This window comes from Ipomoea nil, unplaced genomic scaffold, assembly GCF_001879475.1.
Source record: "Ipomoea nil cultivar Tokyo-kokei standard unplaced genomic scaffold, Asagao_1.1 scaffold2694, whole genome shotgun sequence".
NCBI classification, from domain to species: Eukaryota; Viridiplantae; Streptophyta; class Magnoliopsida; order Solanales; family Convolvulaceae; genus Ipomoea; species Ipomoea nil.
The window spans coordinates 410,861-434,012 of NW_017619122.1; the positions used below are offsets into that span (position 1 = coordinate 410,861).

General features: G+C 34.4%; 1 protein-coding gene across 2 annotated transcripts; it reads left to right on the plus strand.

Annotated features, from left to right (window-relative positions):
• The first annotated feature begins 10,817 nt into the window (after positions 1-10,817).
• On the plus strand, positions 10,818-18,904 carry LOC109155217 (cell division protein FtsZ homolog 2-2, chloroplastic-like). Of its 2 annotated transcripts, none has more exons than XM_019302932.1 (9): positions 10,818-11,002; positions 11,159-11,914; positions 12,274-12,573; positions 14,301-14,391; positions 14,705-14,829; positions 17,574-17,666; positions 18,213-18,275; positions 18,369-18,500; positions 18,602-18,904. In XM_019302932.1, exons 2-8 carry the CDS (start codon positions 11,261-11,263, stop codon positions 18,498-18,500), a joined length of 1,458 nt encoding a protein of 485 aa, XP_019158477.1. In that variant the 5' UTR covers positions 10,818-11,002; positions 11,159-11,260; the 3' UTR covers positions 18,602-18,904. The 2 variants fall into 2 exon arrangements, with proteins under 2 accessions (XP_019158477.1, XP_019158476.1); XM_019302931.1 differs by having other exon boundaries at positions 18,605-18,904.
• The last annotated feature ends 4,248 nt before the right edge of the window (positions 18,905-23,152 follow it).

The window sequence follows — 23,152 nt, forward strand, 5'->3', positions numbered from 1 at the left end:
AAAATATGGATTTCAGCTTCTTCCCCATCCCCAGTAGTCATTGCTCCCTCCCCGATGATGATGATGTCCCTCCCCGATGATGATGTCCCTCCCCGATGATGATGATGCAGAGGCGGGCTATTGTGGTTAAGAATTATGATGATGCCGCTGTGCAAATTTTACTGTGAGTGCGTCATTTATATAAACATTCAACTGCACTGAAGGTAGCTGATAATCTAGAATCCATGGCCAAATTGAAGGAAGAAGTAACAAGAAGCTTGGGCGTTAATGTGCGTGAGTTTATGTTCTTCTTCCTTCTGAGCTCGTAATTCTGAAATACACACGCACATTAAGCACAAATCTCAGGCACATTAAACATAATACTCAGGCACATTAAGTACAAAACTCACGCATATTAACATCACGCACATTAAGTACAAATCTCAGGCACATTAAGCACAACACTCACGCAAATTAAGTATAAACCTCCCGCACATTAATCAACCGCACAACCGCACGGGAAGCAACAAATGCACCTGATCCCTTCCCTATATATATATATATATATATGTGTGTGTGTGTGTGTGTGTGTGTGTGTGTGTGTGTGTGTGTGTGTATTTATTTGCCAAAGACCTTTTAGTCGAGCAGCATGACTTTGACTCTATTAAATGAGATGCCATAAGTTCGATCCCAGTGGGGACATTGTCTCTTTGTTCTTCAATATGTTGAGAAATTATGTATGAACATTTTATTTTTATTTTTATTTAAAATTTTTAAAAATTTATCGGGACCCTACCATGGCCCGTAGGCCTGAGGCAGGGCAGTCCTTGTTAGGCCTTCAACATTGGCATGCTTTTAAACCTATCTCATCGGCCCACTTTAACCGCTCTCAGATGTTATGCCATGGAACCGTGTTCACCATGAATGGTGAACACGGTTCCAACGGTGTTAGTACACCGTTATCTTTTTTCTTTTTTTTTTTTCTTAATTAATTGTGTGACTTTTCTTCTTTATTTTCACATTTTGCGGTTTCACTTTAATTTGAGGTGAACAAAGATTTCGAACATTCATAAATTATGAATTCATGCCTGCACATTCACTTTGGAACCATGCCTACACATTCCCGTCCGAAATCACGGACATTCATAAATTATGAATCCATGCCTGCACATTCACTTTGGAACCATGCCTACACATTCACTTTGGAACCATGAGATTATGAATTTTCTGTTATAAGATTATGAATTTTCTGTTATGAGATTATGAATTTTCAGTTATGAGATTATGAATTTTCTGTTATGCGATTATGAATTTTCTGTTATGAGATTATGAATTTTCATTACATTCATAATTTCGGACATTCATAAATTATGAATTCATGCCTGCACATTCACTTTGGAACCATGCCTACATATTCCCGTCCGAAATCACGGACATTCATAAATTATGAATCCATGCCTGCACATTCACTTTGGAACCATGCCTACACATTCACTTTGGAACCATGAGATTATGATTTTTCTGTTATAAGATTATGAATTTTCTGTTATGAGATTATAAATTTTCTGTTATGCGATTATGAATTTTCTGTTATGAGATTATGAATTTTCATAAAATTCATAATCTCATAACAGAAAATTCATAATTTGATCAAACGCGCGCCGTTAACTCCACATCCGCGAATTTTTTTTTTTTTTATTTTGCCTAAAAACGACGTCGTTTTGCCTTGTGTTCACCATTCTCGGTGAACACGATTCCATGGCATAATTTGCGAACCGCTCTAATAATAGTCTTACAACAAGATAAAATTTAGAAAAAAATACTGTTAAATTTTGAAAGTTAGCATTATTTTAAAACAAATAAAAGAATAGTGTAAATAAAAATAAGGTGAAAAGAACATCATTTTCATATAAAATTAATCTTATATAATTATCTATTTAAATTATCTCTATAAAAGGTTTTTATATATAAAAATGCTTCTTACCTTTACAAAAATCATTCAATTTTCCCTGCTCTTTGATGTGGCACTTTTTGTATAATTAGTTTTTTTTTGTCTATTTTTATTTCAAAATTCTACTTATTAAAAATTATCACATCAGGGAATGATTAAAAAAAAAAAAATGAATGGTTCTTGTAGGAACATCTAGCATTATCATTTCATATAATATTAGTACGAAATATTTTCCTTTAAGTTAATTTTGTAAGCCTATAGTTATTTTAAATATTATTTCTAAGTTTTAATTAAAAAAATAAAAGAATACAAATGAATACTTATATTATAGTGGTTCAAATTGTTATAAATATTTTATTATTATGGCCATTAAACTTGTGACCTTTTGTTAGCCTTTACTTATTTCATTATGTTAAAGGATGTGAAAGGTTGTAATCATCCCTATAAATTGAGGGTGAATGCTTAATGAAAAGATGGTCTCATGTGATTGTGTTCTTCCTCTCCCTTTTATCTATTCTATATACTCATATACATACAATCTCTAAGCATTACCGTGCAAACATCACGCGAGAACTAACGAGTTGATAGGCCAAATTATAACACGTTATCAACACGAATCGCCAACATACTCCTCGGTGAACGGTATGCATGGATCTGTTACAATACATGTTTTTATATTGGACAAACATGTTCATAGGATTCGTATAATATATGATTTTATATTGCACATGCTCATATGGTTCTTATATGAATTCGTATACGTGCCTGCAAATTCATGAATATGGAATCTCAATTTTGTTTCTGTGGTAGATATGTTCATCTTACATATGTCTGATATTTGTTGAGTACTATTATGTAATGATTGATGATTAAGCACCAATTTAGCACCTGTCGGCACTATTGTTCTAATAAGCACCGAATAGTGCTAATTCATTACGGAAAGTGAATAGTGCGAAAACTTGTGTGCTAAATCATTACGGAAGGTTGATAGTACTAAACTGTTAATTCAGGGATGCTGTTAAATTACGTTTGTAACCAAAAATGTTAATCATGGTTATTTTGTAATTTATTGCTGCAATATGAGTATAGTATTCGAAAGGTTGCACTGCTTCAAAATACTTTCATGCTTGAAAATGAAAAAATATGTTTTCCTTGCATGGATCCGAAATATTTTGTTTTCTGTCGAAAGGTTAATTTTTCTGCCGAAAGTTTGAATAATTGAAAGGTCATTTTTATGGTCACCTTGTGTGTTTCCGAAAGGTTTTGAAAGGTTAATTTGTTCTTTCAGACTTTTCCTTTCGACTTCATCTCTGAAAGTTTGATTTGCATCTAGAAGATGTCAAATTCTTTATTTTTGCTATGAACATGTGATATTATGAATGTATATGAGAACATATGATATATGTTTTGTAGATTACATCATTGCCAAATGTGGATTTATTGAGCTCACTTATGAATGAAGCAATTATTTAGTTTGGGCTCTTGATATTGAAATATATTCGGCATATAAAGAATTGAGCCAAGTTTTTTGTTGCTAAGTCACAAAGCAACGATGTCCAGAAGGCACAAGCTCTCATTTTCATACATCACCACTTGAACCACGATTTTAAAAATGAGTATTTGATTGAAAAATCCCCTTGAATTAATGGAAGTCCCTAAAGGACTATTCGGACGAGAAGTCATCAAATGATCTTTATCAGATATATTTTGACTAGTTTAATCTCATGTTTAATTTTTAGATTATAATGTAATCAGTGATTAACTATAATTCAGCTATGCACAAAATAGTCTCGCAGGTGAAACTCTAAACAAGAAGTTTCAGAGAAATATTTAATTGGAAAGACATTGCCAACTTTTCATGCGAGTAATTTGTACTCCAGCAGTAGTACAAGACAACAAATTATGAGAAGCATTCTAAGCTGATTTTAGCACTCTTTGTGGCTAAGAAACATAACTAGTTGTTGATGAAGAATCAAAAGTGCATGTGCGGTTGATTTTGCACAGGTGCTTGAAGCACATAATGTTACCTACTTGAGTAACTTTATAAGGGGTTGCAGTCGAGATTATAACCGGTGTGGTATGAGTTTCAAGCTCAGAATAAGAAACAAAGTGATCAAGATATTCAAGGACGACCAAAACTCATAGAGGCAAAATTCTAGCCAGAAGCAGGTTTGATATCAATGTGGGTGTGAAGGGCATTGATCCCTATGTGCCGCACACCAAAGCATTTGGTCATCGGAGAATGAACATCATCTTGATGATTCTAGCTAATTTGCCTGAAGCAAATATTGCGATAAATTATGATAATGAAATGATGAGGTATTGATGAAGAAATGATTAGTGTCATGAAAATGTTTTTGAACAATGCATGAAAATATATTCATGGCCGAAAAAGTTAGTTTATGCCTGAAGCATGAAGTATCCGAGTAGTTAGCTCATGCTTGAAGCATCCGAGAAGTTAGTTTATGCCTGAAGCATCCGAAAAGTTAATTCATGACCGCAATATTCGAAAAGTTAAGTTATTTTTGGAGCAAATTATTATGAGGGCAAAGTGATTTTACTTTGTTGATTTTACTACTCGGATTAACTATCCGAAATTTACTATTCGGGAAGTTTACTTATCAGAGTTACTTCTCTTAATTTGCATGCTTATTTACTCAATTTTGTTCTCATGCATGCAACATGACTCTCGTATGCAATTGACCGGTTGCTAATTCAAAATTGAATTATTATTAGTTCCATAAATCCTATATCAATCCCGGAAGGATTGCTATTATCAACAAATTATGATAATCATCTTTTGACTAAATTTACGATGTCAACATGACAAATCCCTCTCCGACTATGGCTTAGTGCAATTCTATGTTGTTTAAGGAGTGGTATACTCCTTTATAAGAATGATCTTTGACTTATGTCATTCATGATATGATTGATTTAGATGTTATTTGTTTGGAAGATAGAATGAATCATATCATATCAATTTGCCTGAAGCAAATGAATGAATAAATTATTTCATATCAGTTTGCCCGAAGCAAATGAGGGAGTGAATTATATCATGTGAATTTGCACGAAGCAATTCCCAAACCAGTGAGTGAACTAATGTAAAGTTGAGGATAAGGATTTTTTGGAGATCCTAAAGATCATTTATTTGACAAGCTTCCAACTTCCTTATGATTGTTGTGTACCCTTATAATATCATTTGATATGTATGCTCATATCTTATTATATATGTTACTCTTAGATGATTGCATATATGTTTTGGGTAATTCATATATTGCGATGCACTTTTAAAGGCTTTATAGACCCACATGATTTTATAGCATAGCATGAATTAGTGCATCGCCTTGGGTAATTATATATTTTCTTGTTGGAGACATCAGTTTTATATGTTATTGTTGTTATCACAATCTGGCCTGCTGCATATCATAAGTATTCCCCCTAACACCTAGTACGTGGTATAAAATCAAACATTTTCCATCTGCGTTTTATTCACAATGTGCAATCTTTTTCCTATATCACCATCATAGCGTACATTATGGGCATGTATATGTTGATTATAAACCTCCGTCTGTTATTTAAATCTTTAGAGCCCATTATAAGGGATCAATATATAATTATGTACGCTGACTGCACACTTTATGAAGATCATTTCACGGCATTAGGGGGATATAAGAGCTCAAGTTTTATAGAATGCCAAGAAATTCTATGAATGATTGATCTTCAATATTTGAATCCACGTACTAGGTAGACTGAACTAGAAGTTCAGAAGAAGTAAATTGAACTAGAAGTTCAGAAGATAATTAATCTGCCAATATATATATTGATCATAAAAAGAGTGACTAGGTCCTATATATCTTCCCCAACTTGGACCATATACCAATGCTCCTTGACGCCAGAAACGTGGGGACATGTTGGTATAATCCGCGGAAAGCTAAATCTAGTAGAAAATGGTGTCACTCTTGAAATCGATTAAAGAAGTATGTCCTGAAGGCATTCGTCCAGAAGGCGAAAAAAAAAACCCAGTAAATTTATAGGTGCACCCAAAATCATAATACTGGGGATGCGGAATGACCAGATAAAAATATCTTTGGAAAATGTCTAGAGTCTGGTTGAATTAGAAATTGCCATTATTTTATATATATGGGAGAAATTTATGAAAAATGTTATAGTTGTCAACAACAGAATTGTCTTTACAAATTGCTCTCGTTATATGAGAATCTGGATCCAGAGCTAGGCACCAGTTGTGCCTTGATATTTTTTATGTATAAAGGAGCAATTAAGGCATATACAGCTCAGCTCGCTAAAATTGTATTCCCTTTATAACATGTACACCATTTAATGTTAACCCTGAAGGTTACAAATGGGTGTTTATACAAAATAGAAATACAAATAATCTGGTGGTATGATATAAAGCGAGACTGGTAGCTTAAGGGTTTACGCAGAGACCCTAAATTGATTTTAATCAAATGCTCTCTCCCATAACAGATGGCATTACGTTCCGCTAATTAACATCATTGGCAATGAATTATAAATTTAGATATGCAGTTGATGAGTGTCATGACCGCAAACTTACCGGTCATTAGACGCTAATATTTATTTGTAAATCCCTGATGGATTCAACACTTTTGAAATGAGGAAAGTGAAAATGGCAACGCGTATAATTAAACTACTAAAGTCTTTGTATGAATTGAATATTATTGACTGAGTGCTTTTCTCCCGAAGAAGGAATATGCAAATATGTACCATTATGTGTTCATTAAAGAATTGCTAATGGAGTTATTTGTTTATTATCTCAAGTCGGTAATGATGATTTAAATATCATTGAAACACATAGAGAGCTTAGTGATATCAGCTCATGCTGAAAGACGGAGTTTCGAAATAAAAGACTTGGAAATCCAAGTATTGTCTCGACCTGAAGATCGAGCTTCTCTTTGAAAAAGTTTTATACACCAGTTAGCCTACTTGAAAAATGTCATGAAGATGTTTTATATGGATAAGTATTATTTACTTATCACACAAACAAATGTCCAATAATCTCTTGAAGTAGATAAATGACCATTTAGACTCGAAGATGATAATGAGGATATTGAGGGACTAGAAGTCCATTACTTTATTGCTATTGGAACACTATTATTGAACTAGAAGTTCCATAATCGCATCAGGCCTGATATTGAATTTGCGATGAAATTGCTAGCAACATTTAGTGTTCCCCCCTACAATGAAAATTGGAATGGTATTTAACATATCCTCCAGCACCTTTGAGGTACAAAGTTTTTGACGTTTATGTGAGAAACCCCTATGTGGTGTTGATGGGCTACTTGGGCATTGGCTATTTTATTTGATCCCTATGATGCCAAGTCCAAAACTGGTTATGTTATACTTTTACCCCAATGTCCCATATGAGGACAAATAAGATTGTGTTGTACAAGCAAGTAATAGTTTTGTTAAGGGAACCTTACAAAACATGTTGCACCTAAGTCCTTCTACACACATGAACTCTAGAAGAGTTGTAAAATTCTTGTTGAGAATGTTTGCCCCACTGAACAATCTTGCAGATATGTTCACTAAGTTTCTGCCTACATCCACTTTTGAATAATATGTTTATAAAATTGGGATGCATAGGCTTAGAAGATTGTTATCTTCAGGGGGAGCGACAACCCCTAGCTGTGCTAGAATGGACAATATAGAGGACTTTTGATATCCTAAAGATTATGCTACGAAAGCATATGGTTGTACTCTTTTTTCCTTAGCTAAGTTTTTCCCACAGGGTTTTCTTAAGCTAAGGTTTTTAATGAGGCAACCAATGTTGGTGCCCTTGAGTGGATAGTCCTGAAGACCCTTAAAATCTTGAAGATTATGCCCAGAAGGCTTATGGTTGTACTCTTTTCCTTGGCTAAGTTTTTTCCCACTGGGTTTTCTTAGGCTAAGGTTTTTAATGAGGCAACCGGTACAACACATGGATTAACATACTTCGTGTACTCTTTTCCTCGTCTAGGTTTTTCCCACTGGGTTTTTCTAGCGAGGTTTTTAACGAGGCATGAGTATAGTTATTTAATGGCCAAGGGGGAGTGTTATAAATATTTTATTATTATGGCCATTAAACTTGTGACCTTTTGTTAGCCTTTACTTATTTCATTACTTATGTTAAAGGATGTGAAAGATTGTAATCATCCCTATAAATTGAGGGTGAATGCTTAATGAAAAGATGGTCTCATGTGATTGTGTTCTATACATTGTGTTCTTCCTCTCCCTTTTATCTATTCTATATACACATATACATACAATCTCCAAGCATTACCGTGCAAACATCACGCAAGAACTAACGAGTTGATAGGCCGAATTATAACACAAATTATATTTTTGTCATATTAGAATCATGAGTTTAACATTTAATTAACAATGCTTTAAAATTGTATTACTTATAATGACACCTAATTTACTAATAACAGAATTACAAACTGTAATTGACAAGTTTAATCAACTCTAGATATTTAGAATAATTATATCAATAAATTATAATGAAATATTTAAATGAGATAACTGATACATAGTCATGTATGGAGAATAAATATTAGTCCTGTTATTTATACTAATTTCATTTGAGACTGGTTAGATACAACCATCTGTCATCAGAATAACGATTTCAATGTAACAATATTTTGTCTACTGTGTTGCAATTAAATGTCATTTAATAATATGTTTGATGCATATGTTTGACAAGCTTCAATGTCGGGTTTGGGTTGCCGCGATGTGGCGCAAATTATTTTGTGAACTCGGATCCAAATGTTCACAATTTACATATTAAATGTTTATAATTTATCTTTTAAAAATTCACAATTTGTATATTATATTATTTTGTTTTGGAGCAAATACCAATTTTGGTCCCACGAGTATTAGCAAAATGACGGTTTTGGTCCACATATTTAATTTCTACCAATTTTCATCCCACGACTATTGTTTTAGTACCAATTTTCATCCACGACTATTATTTTAGTACCAAAATTCATCACGCCGATCACCCCTCTATCCAAGACATGTCGAAATCTAAAAATTTTAAGGGCATTTTCGTCCTTTTCAACTTAAGGCTCTAATTTGAGCATGAATAAAGGGATGTAAGCCCTAAGATCAATCCCAATTGGCAGTTCTCCTCCTCATCCTACTTTAATTTGAGGAGAAAAACTGCGAATCACGATAGATCTTAGGGCTTAAATCTTTTTATTCATGCTCAAATTGGGATCTTAATTTTAAAAAGACGAAAATACCCTTAATAATTTCATATTTCGACATGTTTTAAACAAATGTGTGATTGGCGTGATGAATTTTGGCACTAAAACAATAGTCGTGGATGAAAATTGGTACTAAAGTAATAGTCGTGGATGAAAATTGGTAGGAATTAAACATGTGGACTAAAACTGTCATTTTGCTAATACTCGTGGGACCAAAATTGGTATTTGCTCTTTTGTTTTGTATTCACAAGTTCTTTTCAAATATTGTAGTCACACAATATTAACAAATTAGGATTTGATGATTATTATGTGTTTTGACTTAGAAACACAATTTATATTTTAAAAGTTCACAATTTCAATATTAAAAATACACAATTTATACATTGTTTAGGATCAATGTCCACAGTACAAGATGGACCCTGGTCCATGGTATAACAACTCGCGAAGTGGTGTATTGACCAAATTTGTTGGGTTAACTGGAAGTAAGTTGTTACCCAACATTTTTTGGGATCCTGCTTTTATGTAAGAGTGGGGTGGAAAGGTAAATCAAATCGGACGTATTTTTAAATATGAGAATTATGTTTTATCTACTTAGTCCCTCTTTTAAGACACAATATTTTTATCAATAATTAATATAATGAAAACGTTGAGGGTAGTGTATAAATGTATTATGTGATAATAAAGTTAATTTTATTTTTTGGTCATATATTTATATGTGTCAGTTCACTTTTAGTCTTTTATTATTTTTTTTTTGTCAAAACATTCATGTTTGGTCCTAGTATTATTGTGTCATGATCATTTTTTGTCCTTCGTCAATAAAAGCATTTAAATGACGTTAAATACAAGAACATTTTGGTCTATTTAGTTCTAAGTGTTAGGTCTTTTTCTATTTACGTCCTAGATTTATATGTGTCATTTTACTTTTAGTTTTTTTTTTTCTTTTTTTTCAAAATATCCTTCTGGTCCTAACATTATTGTGGCATGATATCCTTTTTTTTTTTTTTTTTTTTTTTTTTTTTTTTTTTTTTTTTTTTTTGTCATCTTCAACAAATATGTTTAAATGACATTAAAAATGATGTTATTAACCACTCAAAATCCTCATTATTTGTTCTTGGTAATAGTACCACAAGTCTTGTGGATTTTTATAAAGTAGACTTATGCACTAAACTTAAGGTTTACCATGAAATAGACTCTTGGTTTGTTCAATTGCACTTTTTTAGATATTGCGATAGACTTATGTATTGATAACAATTTTATTACTAAGAAGAAGAAAAAAAAAGAGGATTTTTAGTGGTTAATAACGTCATTTTTAATGTCATTTAAATATATTTGTTGACTGATGACAAAAAAGTCATGCCACAATAATGCTAGTACCAACGAGGATGTTTTGAAAAAAAAAAGAAGAAGAATAAATGTGAAACAACATAGATAAATTTAGGATAAAAAAAGGACTTAACACTTAGAACTAATAGACCAAAATATTCTTGTATTTAACGTCATTTAAACGATTTTGTTGATAGAAGATAAAAAATAATCATGCCACAATTAAAGAGGATATTTAAGAAAAAAAATAAAAAATGAACTGACACATATAAATTTAGGATAAAAAATAAAATTAAATAAAAAAAACTATTTTTAGGTATTTTATTTGATAATTTGATATTGTTGGGTGAAATGAAAAATGATAACATTTGGAGGAATAGGATCCCTTGCTCTACTCTCTACAATCTACACCTTGACTGGCCTATGCAGCTTACCCTTCCGTTTATGCTCACAAGGATCGCTCTTGCTGTTCCCAAGCCCACGAATTCTTAGCCTCTCTCTCTCTCTCTCTTCAACAATCCAGGTGCCATTCTCTATTTCTCTTTCTGCACTCGATAGATGTTCTAGGTTTACCTTTTCTCTTTCTGCTACATTTTCTGCCGTTATAAGTTTCTTTGAGAATTACTGTGATACTAGTCATTTAATAGTCTGTTTGGTTTTACTCTTGCTCAACATTCAGGACAATCTTGGAGAACAGAATTAAGGGTGAATGCGTATTTTCTTGAACATTATTATATAAAATCTAAATTTTGGAATTGGGTATTTTGTCTGGTAATCTGGTATGGCTATTTGTACTCCAACTTACTTTATGACTTCGGATACTTGGTGCCCGAGGGGGGTACTGACTGTTATTGGGGGGAGAGTTAGCCCTGTGAAAATGCTCAATGAAAAGAACGGATCTTTGAGTTTGAGTGTCAATAGAAGGGGTGGTTTGAATTGGTCTCTGCTTAAGTGTTCTGCCAATTCCAATAATTCAGCCAATGCCCATAGTGCAAATCAGTATCAGAGTAAAGATCCGTTTCTGAACCTGCATCCAGAGATTTCAATGCTTAGAGGTGAGGGGAACAGTACAATGATGACCCCAAGACAGGAAAGTGGCATTGAAAATGTCACAGAGAGCTCAAAAGATTCGTCTAGTGTGAACAATTTCAATGAGGCTAAGATTAAGGTTGTTGGAGTTGGTGGTGGGGGTTCCAATGCAGTGAATCGGATGATAGAGAGTTCAATGAAGGGGGTGGAATTCTGGATTGTTAATACTGATATACAAGCTATGAGGATGTCGCCCGTGTTTCCCCAGCACCGGTTGCAAATTGGTCAGGAGCTTACTAGAGGACTTGGTGCTGGTGGGAATCCAGATATTGGTACGAATGCTGCCAAGGAAAGCAAGGAGGCAATTGAGGAAGCAGTTTATGGTGCAGATATGGTCTTTGTGACTGTAAGTTCAATTTCTGTATCTAAAATATTTTAATTCATGAGCACTTTTGTAATTGTTTAGAGTATAATCCCTGTTAACTTTTCCTCTGAATATCAGTATGTAAGCCAGATGTGCATATATATTCCATCTCATTATAGTTTTATTGTCTTTATTATGCAGAACCTCTGAGATATATGTGTTTTGTGTGTGTAAGCTGGACCAACTAAACACATAATATCATATTCATACTATCCAAAAGATTTGAACTTGTCTTGCCAGGATAGCATTTAAATTTGAAGAATAATGATCGTGATTCCATCTGGAATTAGTTGCTTTTCTCTTCTCTCTCACTCATATAGGACTTCAACTATTATGTGCAGGCTGGAATGGGGGGTGGAACAGGGACTGGAGCAGCTCCTGTAATAGCAGGAACTGCAAAATCAATGGGTATCTTGACTGTTGGTATTGTCACAACCCCCTTTTCATTTGAAGGGCGAAGAAGAGCAGTTCAAGCCCAAGAAGGAATTGCAGCTTTAAGAGAAAATGTTGATACTCTGATTGTCATCCCCAATGACAAGTTGTTGACTGCTGTTTCCCCATCTACCCCAGTAACAGAAGCATTTAATCTGGCTGATGATATTTTACGACAAGGTGTTCGTGGTATCTCTGATATAATAACGGTATGGATGTTGGAACATTTTTTAATGATACTCCCCGTCCCTGGCTAGATTTTTGTTCTTGAAATTGACTGTCATTGCTATGAATTTCACTACTTAGTGGGGTTATATTCTCCACTATTACTATTACAGGGTATTATTATTGTTATTAGGAAGTAGTTATGGCCTATGGGGTATAGTTATTTACATCCCTAAATTGTCACGGTGACCATATTAGTCCCTAGCTGTAACCTATAGTTGCAAATTGGTCCCAACTTACAAAATCCATTATCTTCCTAATGAAAGAGAAAGTGAAATAACTGTGAACTCAGATATTCTTGAGTTCAGTATAACTATAATGTTTATTGTTTTTTGGGTTTAATATATTCAGAAGATATTTTGGTTTCTAATGTTCATTATCAGTGAGATTTTTGGATATTGAAGGGAAGAAATAACTATATAAGTGGACGGGGTTTGACTGGGAGCAGATATTTGATGCATGTGTACCTCCTCCCCTAAGGTTAATGAAAATGAAATTTAGGCTCGAATTTCAGGACAGTAGAAAGGGTGGGGTTGGTGAATGGGAACTTAAGTGAGGAACAATGGCTCTGAGAGTTGCAGAGTTGGAGGAAGTAGAAGCAGCTTTAATGGCATGAAAGAGGTCTGGACAAATGGCCTTCAATAGCTTCAATTGTAGGTCATTACCATTGGGATTTTTTTTTTAATAAAAATTTTCTCACAAATTAGGTTTTCATACATTGCTGTTAACGAGGTAATGGGTTCTCTAGGTAAGGGACCAATTTGGGGACTAATTTGGTCACCATGATGATTTCGGTATGTAATACAATATCACATAACTAAGTTTTGAAATGACAGTTTCCCCTTGTTTATTATTATCCTGACCTCTTGTTTTCCTCAGTGGGGTTTCTACACTGCATAGCATTGTTGAACTACGAGTCTACGAGTTATGACACTCAGACTGCTTTCTGTTTATTTTATTTCTTTTGTTGTAGTGAGTGGAGGCTTCTTGTGTCATTCTGTTTAGTAGTGGTCTTAGTTCTTTTAAGACTACTATTCCTGGTCACAGTATTCATTACTTTTGATAAAAATACAACGTTTTGTAAAAGCACAATATGTGCTCGTTAGTCTTTCTTTGGAGTAAAAATAAAAATTAGCTACTTGAGTGCTGACTTCTTGTTAAACGTAAACATAACTTCTAAAGGACAAAAAGTCAAAAAGACCTCAAACTTGTATTTTATGCAGATGGCTCTAGTGTTGTCATTCATAAAGTGCAATAGATAGTCTTTTTGGAGTTATATCATTTAATCTAAATGCTTTTGAATTCAAACATGAACATGCATACATACACGTGTGTGTGTGCACAAACACACATATATATGGGAGCTTATACAATGCCTTTTTGCCAAAACAAAAGAAAAAAAAAAGGGGGGGGGGGGGGGGGGGTGGGGAGCATATTTGTCACATTGCCTTTTACCAACCAAGTTGATATGACCAAAATAACCTTACTTTTTTTTTTTAAAAAAAAAAAAAAATTTATAGAAAAAGGTGTTAGTAAAAAGAATTTTAGAAATTTCCATATATTGCAACAAATGCCAGGAAAGTGTTGCATTGTTAGAAATTTTGATGTATTTCTTTGATGAATTAATATATTTTCTTTACCAATACATGCAACTTTTAGATGGTTGAATTTCCATTTTCTGTCATTCCTAAATGAGCTGCACAAATTGCAGATTCCGGGATTGGTGAACGTAGATTTTGCCGATGTACGTGCTATTATGGAAAGTGCTGGTTCCTCATTAATGGGGATAGGAACTGCAACAGGTATGTTCACAAAGCTCAGATACCTTAATTCATTAATCAGCAGAATACAATTGCTGCCTTGCCGCCTAAAGCTTGAATAGAGTCATTGTTCTTATGTCCTACTCTGCATTAAATTTGAATGTATTCATTTAGATTTTAAATTAGTTACAATCTTCTAAATATATTTGTCTATATTGACATTATGCCTATATTCAATCCTTATGAGGAAATGAAATATGTAAGAGTTACCTTGTTACAATCCGACTCTAACAAAATAGTTATTTTCTCTAGTGTTGATGCCAACTAAAATTGACACTCTCTTGTTGTTATGCAGGGAAGACCAGAGCCAGAGATGCTGCTTTAAATGCCATTCAGTCTCCATTATTAGATATTGGTATTGAGAGGGCTACTGGAATTGTGTGGAATATAACTGGTGGGACTGACTTGACATTGTTTGAGGTACTCCCCCTTCCCACCTCCCACACCCTTTCTGATCTCATATCTTTCTTTTTATGGCATGTTTTGAACATTACATTCATTTTACCCTCAAAACAACACGACACAATTTACTGATGGTGCAAAAAGCTTTGGGAGCATAAATCTTGCATATCACCCCTATTGCACATGTAGTGCTGGAAAATTTTAAATGGACAAAATAACTTAGATATCAAAGGTTTGATAAAATTGGGTTAACAAAAATGGATGGCAAGGGTCACGAGGAACCTTTGTTTTCATCTTGTACCATTATGCAATCAAAAGACCCATGCTTATGATGCAGGAAAAATGACTGAAATGTGACCAAACAAATATGTATTTCCAAAATTAGGACGCTGTTGAAAGTTGGACAAAATTAGGAAAAGGACATTTGGGAAATGCGTTTGATGTCAGAACTAGTGAAACAACAAACGCAAATGGGACTTGCAAGTCCCACTTGTGTTTGTTTTTTTTTTTTTTCCTTAATCTTGGTCTCCGGCGCCGGCTTCTCCTTCGCTGGTTTTCCGAATTCTCCTTTCTACCATCCTCCAAATCTGGCTTCATGGCCATTTCCTGCCTCTCCTTCATGCTCTGCTCTCTCCCCTCCTCCATCCGCTTCACTTTCAACTTCAAAGACCCTTTCAGATCAAATCTCTATGTCAGCTCCGTAAACAAAAAACTTTTCTACGTAAAATTTTTTTCAAAAAAAAAATCACAGAGAGATTCATTTACTTGATCAAGAGGTTGTTTGAGCTCCGCGACTCGGAGCTGCCGCAAGTCCTCGAGCCAGGGAATAACGACGTCGCTGCCGCCTCCACCTTCGTCTTCCTCGACAATCGTATTGCTATTGGTGAAACGACATTGGAGGTCGCGGTATTTCTCTTTGCAAATTTGAGCGGTGAGGAGGGCTGGCAAAGAGCTCCGGTTCCGAAGCTCCATAGCCACGGAGTCTCAGTCCTTGAGCCCGTGCCGCTTCACGAAAAACGCCAACAACAGCTCCTCCTACGTACTCCATGCGGTCTTCTTCTGCGTCTCCGCAATCTTCGACATGACAATTACTCCGGCGAGATTTAAAAAAAAAAAAACAAACGCAAGTTCCATTTGCGTTTGTGTTTGACCAGAATTAATATAAAACGCATTTCCCAAATGTCCTTTTCCTAATTTTGTCCAACTTTCAACAGCATCCTAATTTTGGAAATACATATTTGTTTGGTCACATTTCAATCATTTTTCCTTATCTCCACTAGCACTAAATCATATCTGCCATCGTTCTATGCCAACTTCTTTCTTTTACGGGGCGTTTGGTCGCAAGGAGGGAATTTGGGGGGAAGGAATTGCAATTCCATGGGAGATGAATAGTGTGGGAATTTAAATCTTAGTGTTTGGTTTGCAGGAATAGAATTATTGGGAATTTCGAGTGTTTGGTATCCATGGGAATTGAAACGGAATAAGTAGTATAAAGACCAAAATGTCAATACTTATTATTATTATTATTATTATTATTATTATTATTAATCTTAAATGATAAGTAAATTTGTGCCAAAACTATAATGCAATGCAGTTGTTATTTGGAACATGCCCACATTTTTTAGATTGATTGTTCACTTTGGATATAAACTTGTATCACTAGAACATATTTAATAGCTCCCAAAATTTACTTAACCATGCAAGTTGAGATAATACTAGGGGAGGCATGGGATTCTAACTTCGTGAAAATGAAACATCAATTTTAGGTTAGAAAAGAGAAGGGTAATTTTGTCTCAAGGGTATCTATTTTTCTTCCCATGCACTATGGAATTGAAAAAACCAGGGGGAGGCATGGGATTCTAATTCCGTGAAAATGAGGGAATTGCAATTCCGAACCAAATGAAGGAATTTGCTTGCCTTCGAATTAGGTGGTAGTGGAATTCTAATTCCCTCCAACCAAACGGATTGTTATTGTTTCATTTTCATTTTGCCTTTTCATATAGTTCATGTTAAAACTTTTGGCAATGCATTACCCAGAAATTAATACAGTTCTGTATTATTATTTTAAGCAAAACATGACTGATTTTATATTATTTTTCTAGGTATATATGACTTTTCCACCAATCCTGATACCATTTGTTTTTGTGTTTATAGTCCTTGTTGGATTCCTTTTTCTTTTTTGGCATACCGGTGGGGGGTAGGTGGTCTGAAGTCTGAACTCTGGAACTTAATTTTGTGTTTGGATGGGTAGAAAGTGGGAAGAAAAAATAGGAGGGTAAGGAAAATGAAGAGTGGAAATAGGGATGAAAATTTGCGTTTGGATGGGAGGAAAGGGAGAGAGAGGAGTGAGAAATAGGTCTGATGCATGGATTGAGGGCGAAAGATGAAGAGAAAATTTCCCCTCATTTTGGAGGGGAAGCTATTTTGATGGGATGGAGGGATATTTTCTCCCTCATTTCCCCCTTATTTCTTTACCTTCCATTTTCCTTCCAACCCAACCAAGGGAAAATAGTATTTTTCTACCTTATCTCCTTTCCTCTCATTATCTTTCCCCCATTTTTCACCCATCAAACTCATTATAAGTCTAGGAGGCCTCGCTTAGCCTGTCAAACTTAGGGGTTTTAGTGTCATTGTTGGATTCTTGAAAACATTACTTTTCATACTTATATTCATATCTGTTAGGACATTGCAGAATCGGTAATTGTCCTTTATTTGAATCTCACGTCCACTTTCTTATGATGGGGGCTGTGAACTTTTATTAGGTAAACGCTGCAGCAGAGGTCATATATGACCTTGTTGATCCAAGTGCGAACTTAATTTTTGGAGCTGTTATCGATCCCTCAATAAGTGGTCAGGTATGTATTTCCTCAACACAATAAGCAATCATTGTTTGCTTTTCCCACGTGCTTGAAAATGATTGGTTTCCAAGTGTACGGTTTGCGTTGGATTAAGAGATTAATGAGAGAATTTGGCTGTTTATCAAGTGACATGACTTCAGACAAGAAATATGCAATTTTATCCAGCAAGGCTACAACTCAACATGGTAGAACATTCAATTAATGTAGCTTTACTCAGCTAAACACCTTTTTCTGTATTTGTCCTTGTGAAGTTGCATTAAGTGGGGAGGAAGATAATTTTTAGACGCATAGGTACAAGCTACTGATAGAGCGTTTTTCATGGTTGGTTATTTATTATAAAGAATATAAATAATAAACGAAAGTGTGTTTTTACGGTTGGTTGGTGTAGAAATCTCTACATGTAATATATGCACTCAAACAACAAACCCCCGACTCTCTCAGATCCACTGCAGCAAGATTGAGTGTGGTCCTTACCCTTTTCCCCTATATTTGCTTAACATGCAACTTTGCTTTATTTTTGTCTCATTGCCTAATATAACTCAGGTTAGTATTACTTTAATTGCCACTGGATTCAAACGGCAAGAAGGTGATGACAAGCCCCTCCAGGTAATTGTTTTTGTGTTTTAAAAAAACATGGCATGGCATGGCATACAAACTATGACATTGACTTATTAGCCTGCATTGAAAATTGAAATATAGGCAAATCAGCTAGCACCGGGAGATGCTTCCATCGGAATCAATCGACGGCCAGCATCATTCATGGATGGCAGTTCAGTCGAGATCCCTGAGTTTTTGAAGAAGAAAGGACGATCACGCTATCCAAGAGCTTAGGTGACTCATTTTTATTCAATATAATTTTTGTCTTGTTTTATAACCCCGTGTTGAGCCCCCTTGGGTGCAATTTTTTCTCCTTATCAAGCCACTCTTTCCAGCAGGATTTCAATAATGCATCAAAGGGCGAATTCACCTCCAAGAAAGCATTAGTCCATCACGCATTTCTCAATAAAGTGCTATACGTATGTGATCTTTTAGTTGGTGAATATTTAGCGCTTCCGAGCCAATCTAGTAGAATAAGTTGTCAATCTTTGCGATTAGTTGAGAAAGGTTTATAGAAGACAATTAGATGAGCTTTGTGGTGGTGTGTACAGTGTATTATATTTGATGCTTAGTTGAAGGCTTCCATGATTATGGTTTATGAAATAGGGCAGTTTTGGTTATTCCAGTTCTTGTACTAATATCTGTTTTCTTCTTTTCTGCTACATATAGTCTGTGTAAACATCAGTTTCTCCTCTAACATTCACATGAGACAATATTGGTTAAAATGATGGACATGTTTCTTGTATAAGAATCCAGACACGGTTGAAAATGATTCCTATAAGGCCAACTGGCCAAGAGTTCTCTATTTTTTTTCTTGATATAATAATTATAACACTAATTACATATCAATGTATAGATTGAAATTAACATGTATTCAATTGTATTTGCAATCCATGGACTAGGGTTCACTGTCCACAGTGTATGTCTTATGTTGTGAATTTTTTGTGTCTTGTACCTTAAGAGTATGAATTCTGAAACAAATTAGTAAATTGTGTCTTATGTTATAAATTTATGTGTCTTGTGTTGTAAAATTTTGTGTCTATGAACACAAATTATGTACCTAAATCAGATTTGAAAAATAAGTAAATATATAGCATGTGTTTGTATTGTGATTTTTTGTGTATTGTGTTATAAAATTTTGTACCTCGTCGTTTTGATCTAGGGTCTATAATGTTATGTGGACCCTGGTCCATTATATAAATTGCCATTGTATTTGGTGGAATATTTTGGCAAAGAACTGGGAGGCCTTGGTATTCTGAAGCTGGAAGCGATGAACCAAACTAGGGTGGAAGCTCCAAACTGGCGATGATTCCCTTTGGGCAACCATGATGAGATTGAAATATGCAGCTCACAACCCAGACCGTACCCCTCTACCTGGTTGCCAAAGCACTCCATGTCTAATGCATGGAGAGGCATATTGAAAACAGTCCTGACTCTCAAAGAAGGCACAAAAAGGATAGTGAGGAATGGAAAATCCACCCGGTTCTGGTTTGGAAAATCCCTCTCGCTACCGGACCTATATATATGCCACAGTTGCTGACTACTGGATCAACATGCAAGGATGGGACTGGGCTAAACTTGAGGCTGTGCTTCCAGAAGATATCTGTGATCAGTTGTCAACAATCATTCTAGTAGAAGAAGATGAGCAATCGGATACTTTCGGTTGGGGAAGGGAGAAGGCTGGAAAATTCACTGTATCATCTGCATACTCATTGATTACGGATCAGGATCGGAGACCCCCTCAGAGTTCCAAGCCGCATACACACGTACCTCTGGCTTGCGAAACAAGATAGGCTAATGACAAATTAAACATGAATAGATTCAAGAGGGCTTCACCAACTGCAGCAACTGTGATTTGTGTAATAACACTGCGGAATCTATAGAGCACATCATCTCATCTGATGGTGCTCTGAGGCCAGACCAGTTTGAGAAGCAATGTTGCCAGGTATGCTTCAATGAACGAGAGATAAGCCCTTTGAAGAATGGTTTGACGAGGGAATAAGAGGATTTTCAGCTCTGTGTCAACAGCATCCTCTTTGCCCTAATATCTTGGTGGATCTGGAAATGGAGGAACGAGATCGAGGATTTTTAATGGAAAAAGAATGGGAGTTGGCCAAAAATGCTACTTGATTCAGGCACAGAGAACAAAGATTAACAAAACCTATAAGAGGGCAAACAAAACTGAGCTCGGTCTGGCCTCTAGCGAGTGGAAACTGATCAAATGGGTAAGACCACCTGCTAGATGGATCAAAATGATCCCACATATAACAAAGCCAGTTGTGGTGGTCTTGCAAGGAATGAGGAAGGGGACTGGTTGCTGGGTTTTACGCATGGGATAGGAACCAGTTCCGCAGAGATGGGGCCTCCTGAAGGGGATTCTCCTAGCAAGGGAATTGGGCTGGAAACAAGTGTGATTTGAATGCGACTCCAAGACAATCATCGAGGCCATTACTGAAGGAAGCTTTTTTGTCAATAAGAGGGGAACAACAATCTACCCTGCCCCCCGATCGTCTTATTTAGATTTTAGAAGAAGATAAATTTGGTGTTCCCATTTGGCGTAAGTGGATGCCTCAACTATGTAATATTGGGTGTTCCCCTTCCTTATAATCTAAAAAATTAATTGTATAGATATTAAAGTTCGTTTGGAAAGTAGGAAAATAATTTATGAAAAATGAGTTATTTTTCAGAAAATATTCTTCTTTTTAATGTTTGGCTGCACAGCAGAAAATTGTTTAAAAGAAATTTTATATTATTATTATTATTATTATTATTATTATTATGTAATAATAAAATAAAACTACAATAATAATAATAATAATAATAATAATAATAATAATAATAATATTAATATTAATAATATAATAATAATCAAAACAAAATTATATACAAAATAAAATTAAAATAAAAAAATGACAAAGGGGAACCACATGCTCCCTTAAAAAACTATAATTAGACCATTAAACATTCAAAATCTTGCAATTTTTTCAAATAGCAAGTAGCCTCCTAGTAATGCAGGTAAACATTGACATGGCGTGTTAGGTGGATATTAATAATCATTTTTATATTTTTTTTACCCTTTTCTTCTTCCTTCCCGAGATGTCGTTGACATCAAATACTCATACCCATCTTCTGGCGACATGAAACTCAAATCAATATCATTAACAAGTTTTCCATGAGACCTCACATCTTATTTTGTTTCATAGCTTGCCAGAAAAAAAAATGTCTTTGCTTTTGTCAAAGAATGAAATAGCATATTCTGACTTTGTGATGCTAACTTCGGCAACCCCATTTGAACTCGGGTGAGAAGGAAAAACATAGCTACAAAATTGCCAAAAACACCATAGCACTATAACAGTAGGGATTGGGCTTTGGCCTCATTTATTTGATGTCTAAATTTAATTTCTTATGCAAATCATACCATAGCCTTCTACATTTTTTGTTTGTTTTTTTGTCTCAACTTCTTCCAACAGCCATCTTCATGTTCATTGTTTTTTCTTTTCTCTGCCATTACTGGTGAAGGAAAAACTCACTGCCTTATAATCGTTGTACATCCCTACTCCATCTTCAAGGATAATCTTTTTTTTTTTTTTCTGGGTTTAGAATAATTTTATTTTATTTCGCTTTTGAAACTGAATTGGCAACAAATTGCCGCCCAGTGTACTACTATAAGCTCATTATATTGTTGCCTATTTTCGTCATCGCTGAGTTGGTATTAAAGCTTCTACTTCCATTAATTGAGTTGCTTGCATAATCGAAAAGGAAGCCTTGCCTCTGTCGTTGTTGTAGCTCTTGCCTCTGTCGTTGTCAACCATTACCGCCGCTGTGGATGTAGGGTTTCAACGCTATTTGTTATCGTTGATGAATATATATGTTAAATAACAAAATAAAAACATAATAAAAATCCACATAGGCTTACATGTAACAAGGTAACCGGTTTTTAAGTGAATCAACCTGCAAATTGGTAGGATTACATGAAATTGGTTGATTTAAGGAGTCAATTGCAATGTTTTTAAGTTGAGTGGCTCAATTGCATTTTCTTGTGTAGTTCAGTGGTCTATTTGACCCTTATTCCTTTTATTTTTATTTTTCAGAGATATTTTTCTTCTTAATGTTTGGCTGCACAACAGAAAATTGTCTAAAAGAAAATTTATATTATTATTATTATTATTATTATTATTATTATTATTATTATTATTATTATTATTATTATTATTATTATTATTATGCAATATGTAATAATAAAATAAAATTACAATAATAATAATAACAATAATATAATAATCAAAACAAAATTATATACAAAATAAAATAAAATTTAAAAAAAAAAAAAAAAAGACAAAGGGGGAGCCACAGGCTCTTCTTTTGATCCCACATCGAAAATGTTTGGAAAGATGAGCTCTTGAGTTCCTCTATACAATTCCAAACATAATTGACATAATTGCTTGCCGATCAATGTGGGCAAGTATTGAGAAGCCAAAATGTTCTTATTTAAGAAGCCTTAACTTAATGGCTTCTTATTTTAGTTTTTTTTTTATTATTTATTATTTATTATTATGGGGGTTTGAGAAAGATTAAACCAAAATGTATATGTATTGTTTTAATTTTTAGAAGTTTGGAGCAAATTGTTGAGTTATTAAATAATATTTTTGGTGTTTTGATTAAAGACTAAATGTTAAAATTGTGAATTTGATAAAATTTTGGCGAATTTGTCAATAATCAAACAAGACAATTATCTAATAATTATCGTTTGAAAAGTAGGAAAACGATTTCTAGAAAATGAGTTATTATTTATAAAACATTTTATTTTTAATGTTTGGCTACACAATAGAAAATTGTCTAAAAGAAAATTATTATTATTATTATTATTATTATTATTATTATTATTA

Bases quoted from the DNA above. Each gene is read 5' to 3' on its own strand.
- LOC109155217 (XM_019302932.1), top strand. From the start codon at position 11,261: ATGGCTATTTGTACTCCAACTTACTTTATGACTTCGGATACTTGGTGC. The intron at 11,915-12,273 runs GTAAGTTCAATT...TATTATGTGCAG, and splicing joins CAGATATGGTCTTTGTGACT to GCTGGAATGGGGGGTGGAAC. The intron at 14,392-14,704 runs GTATGTTCACAA...GTTGTTATGCAG, and splicing joins GGGGATAGGAACTGCAACAG to GGAAGACCAGAGCCAGAGAT.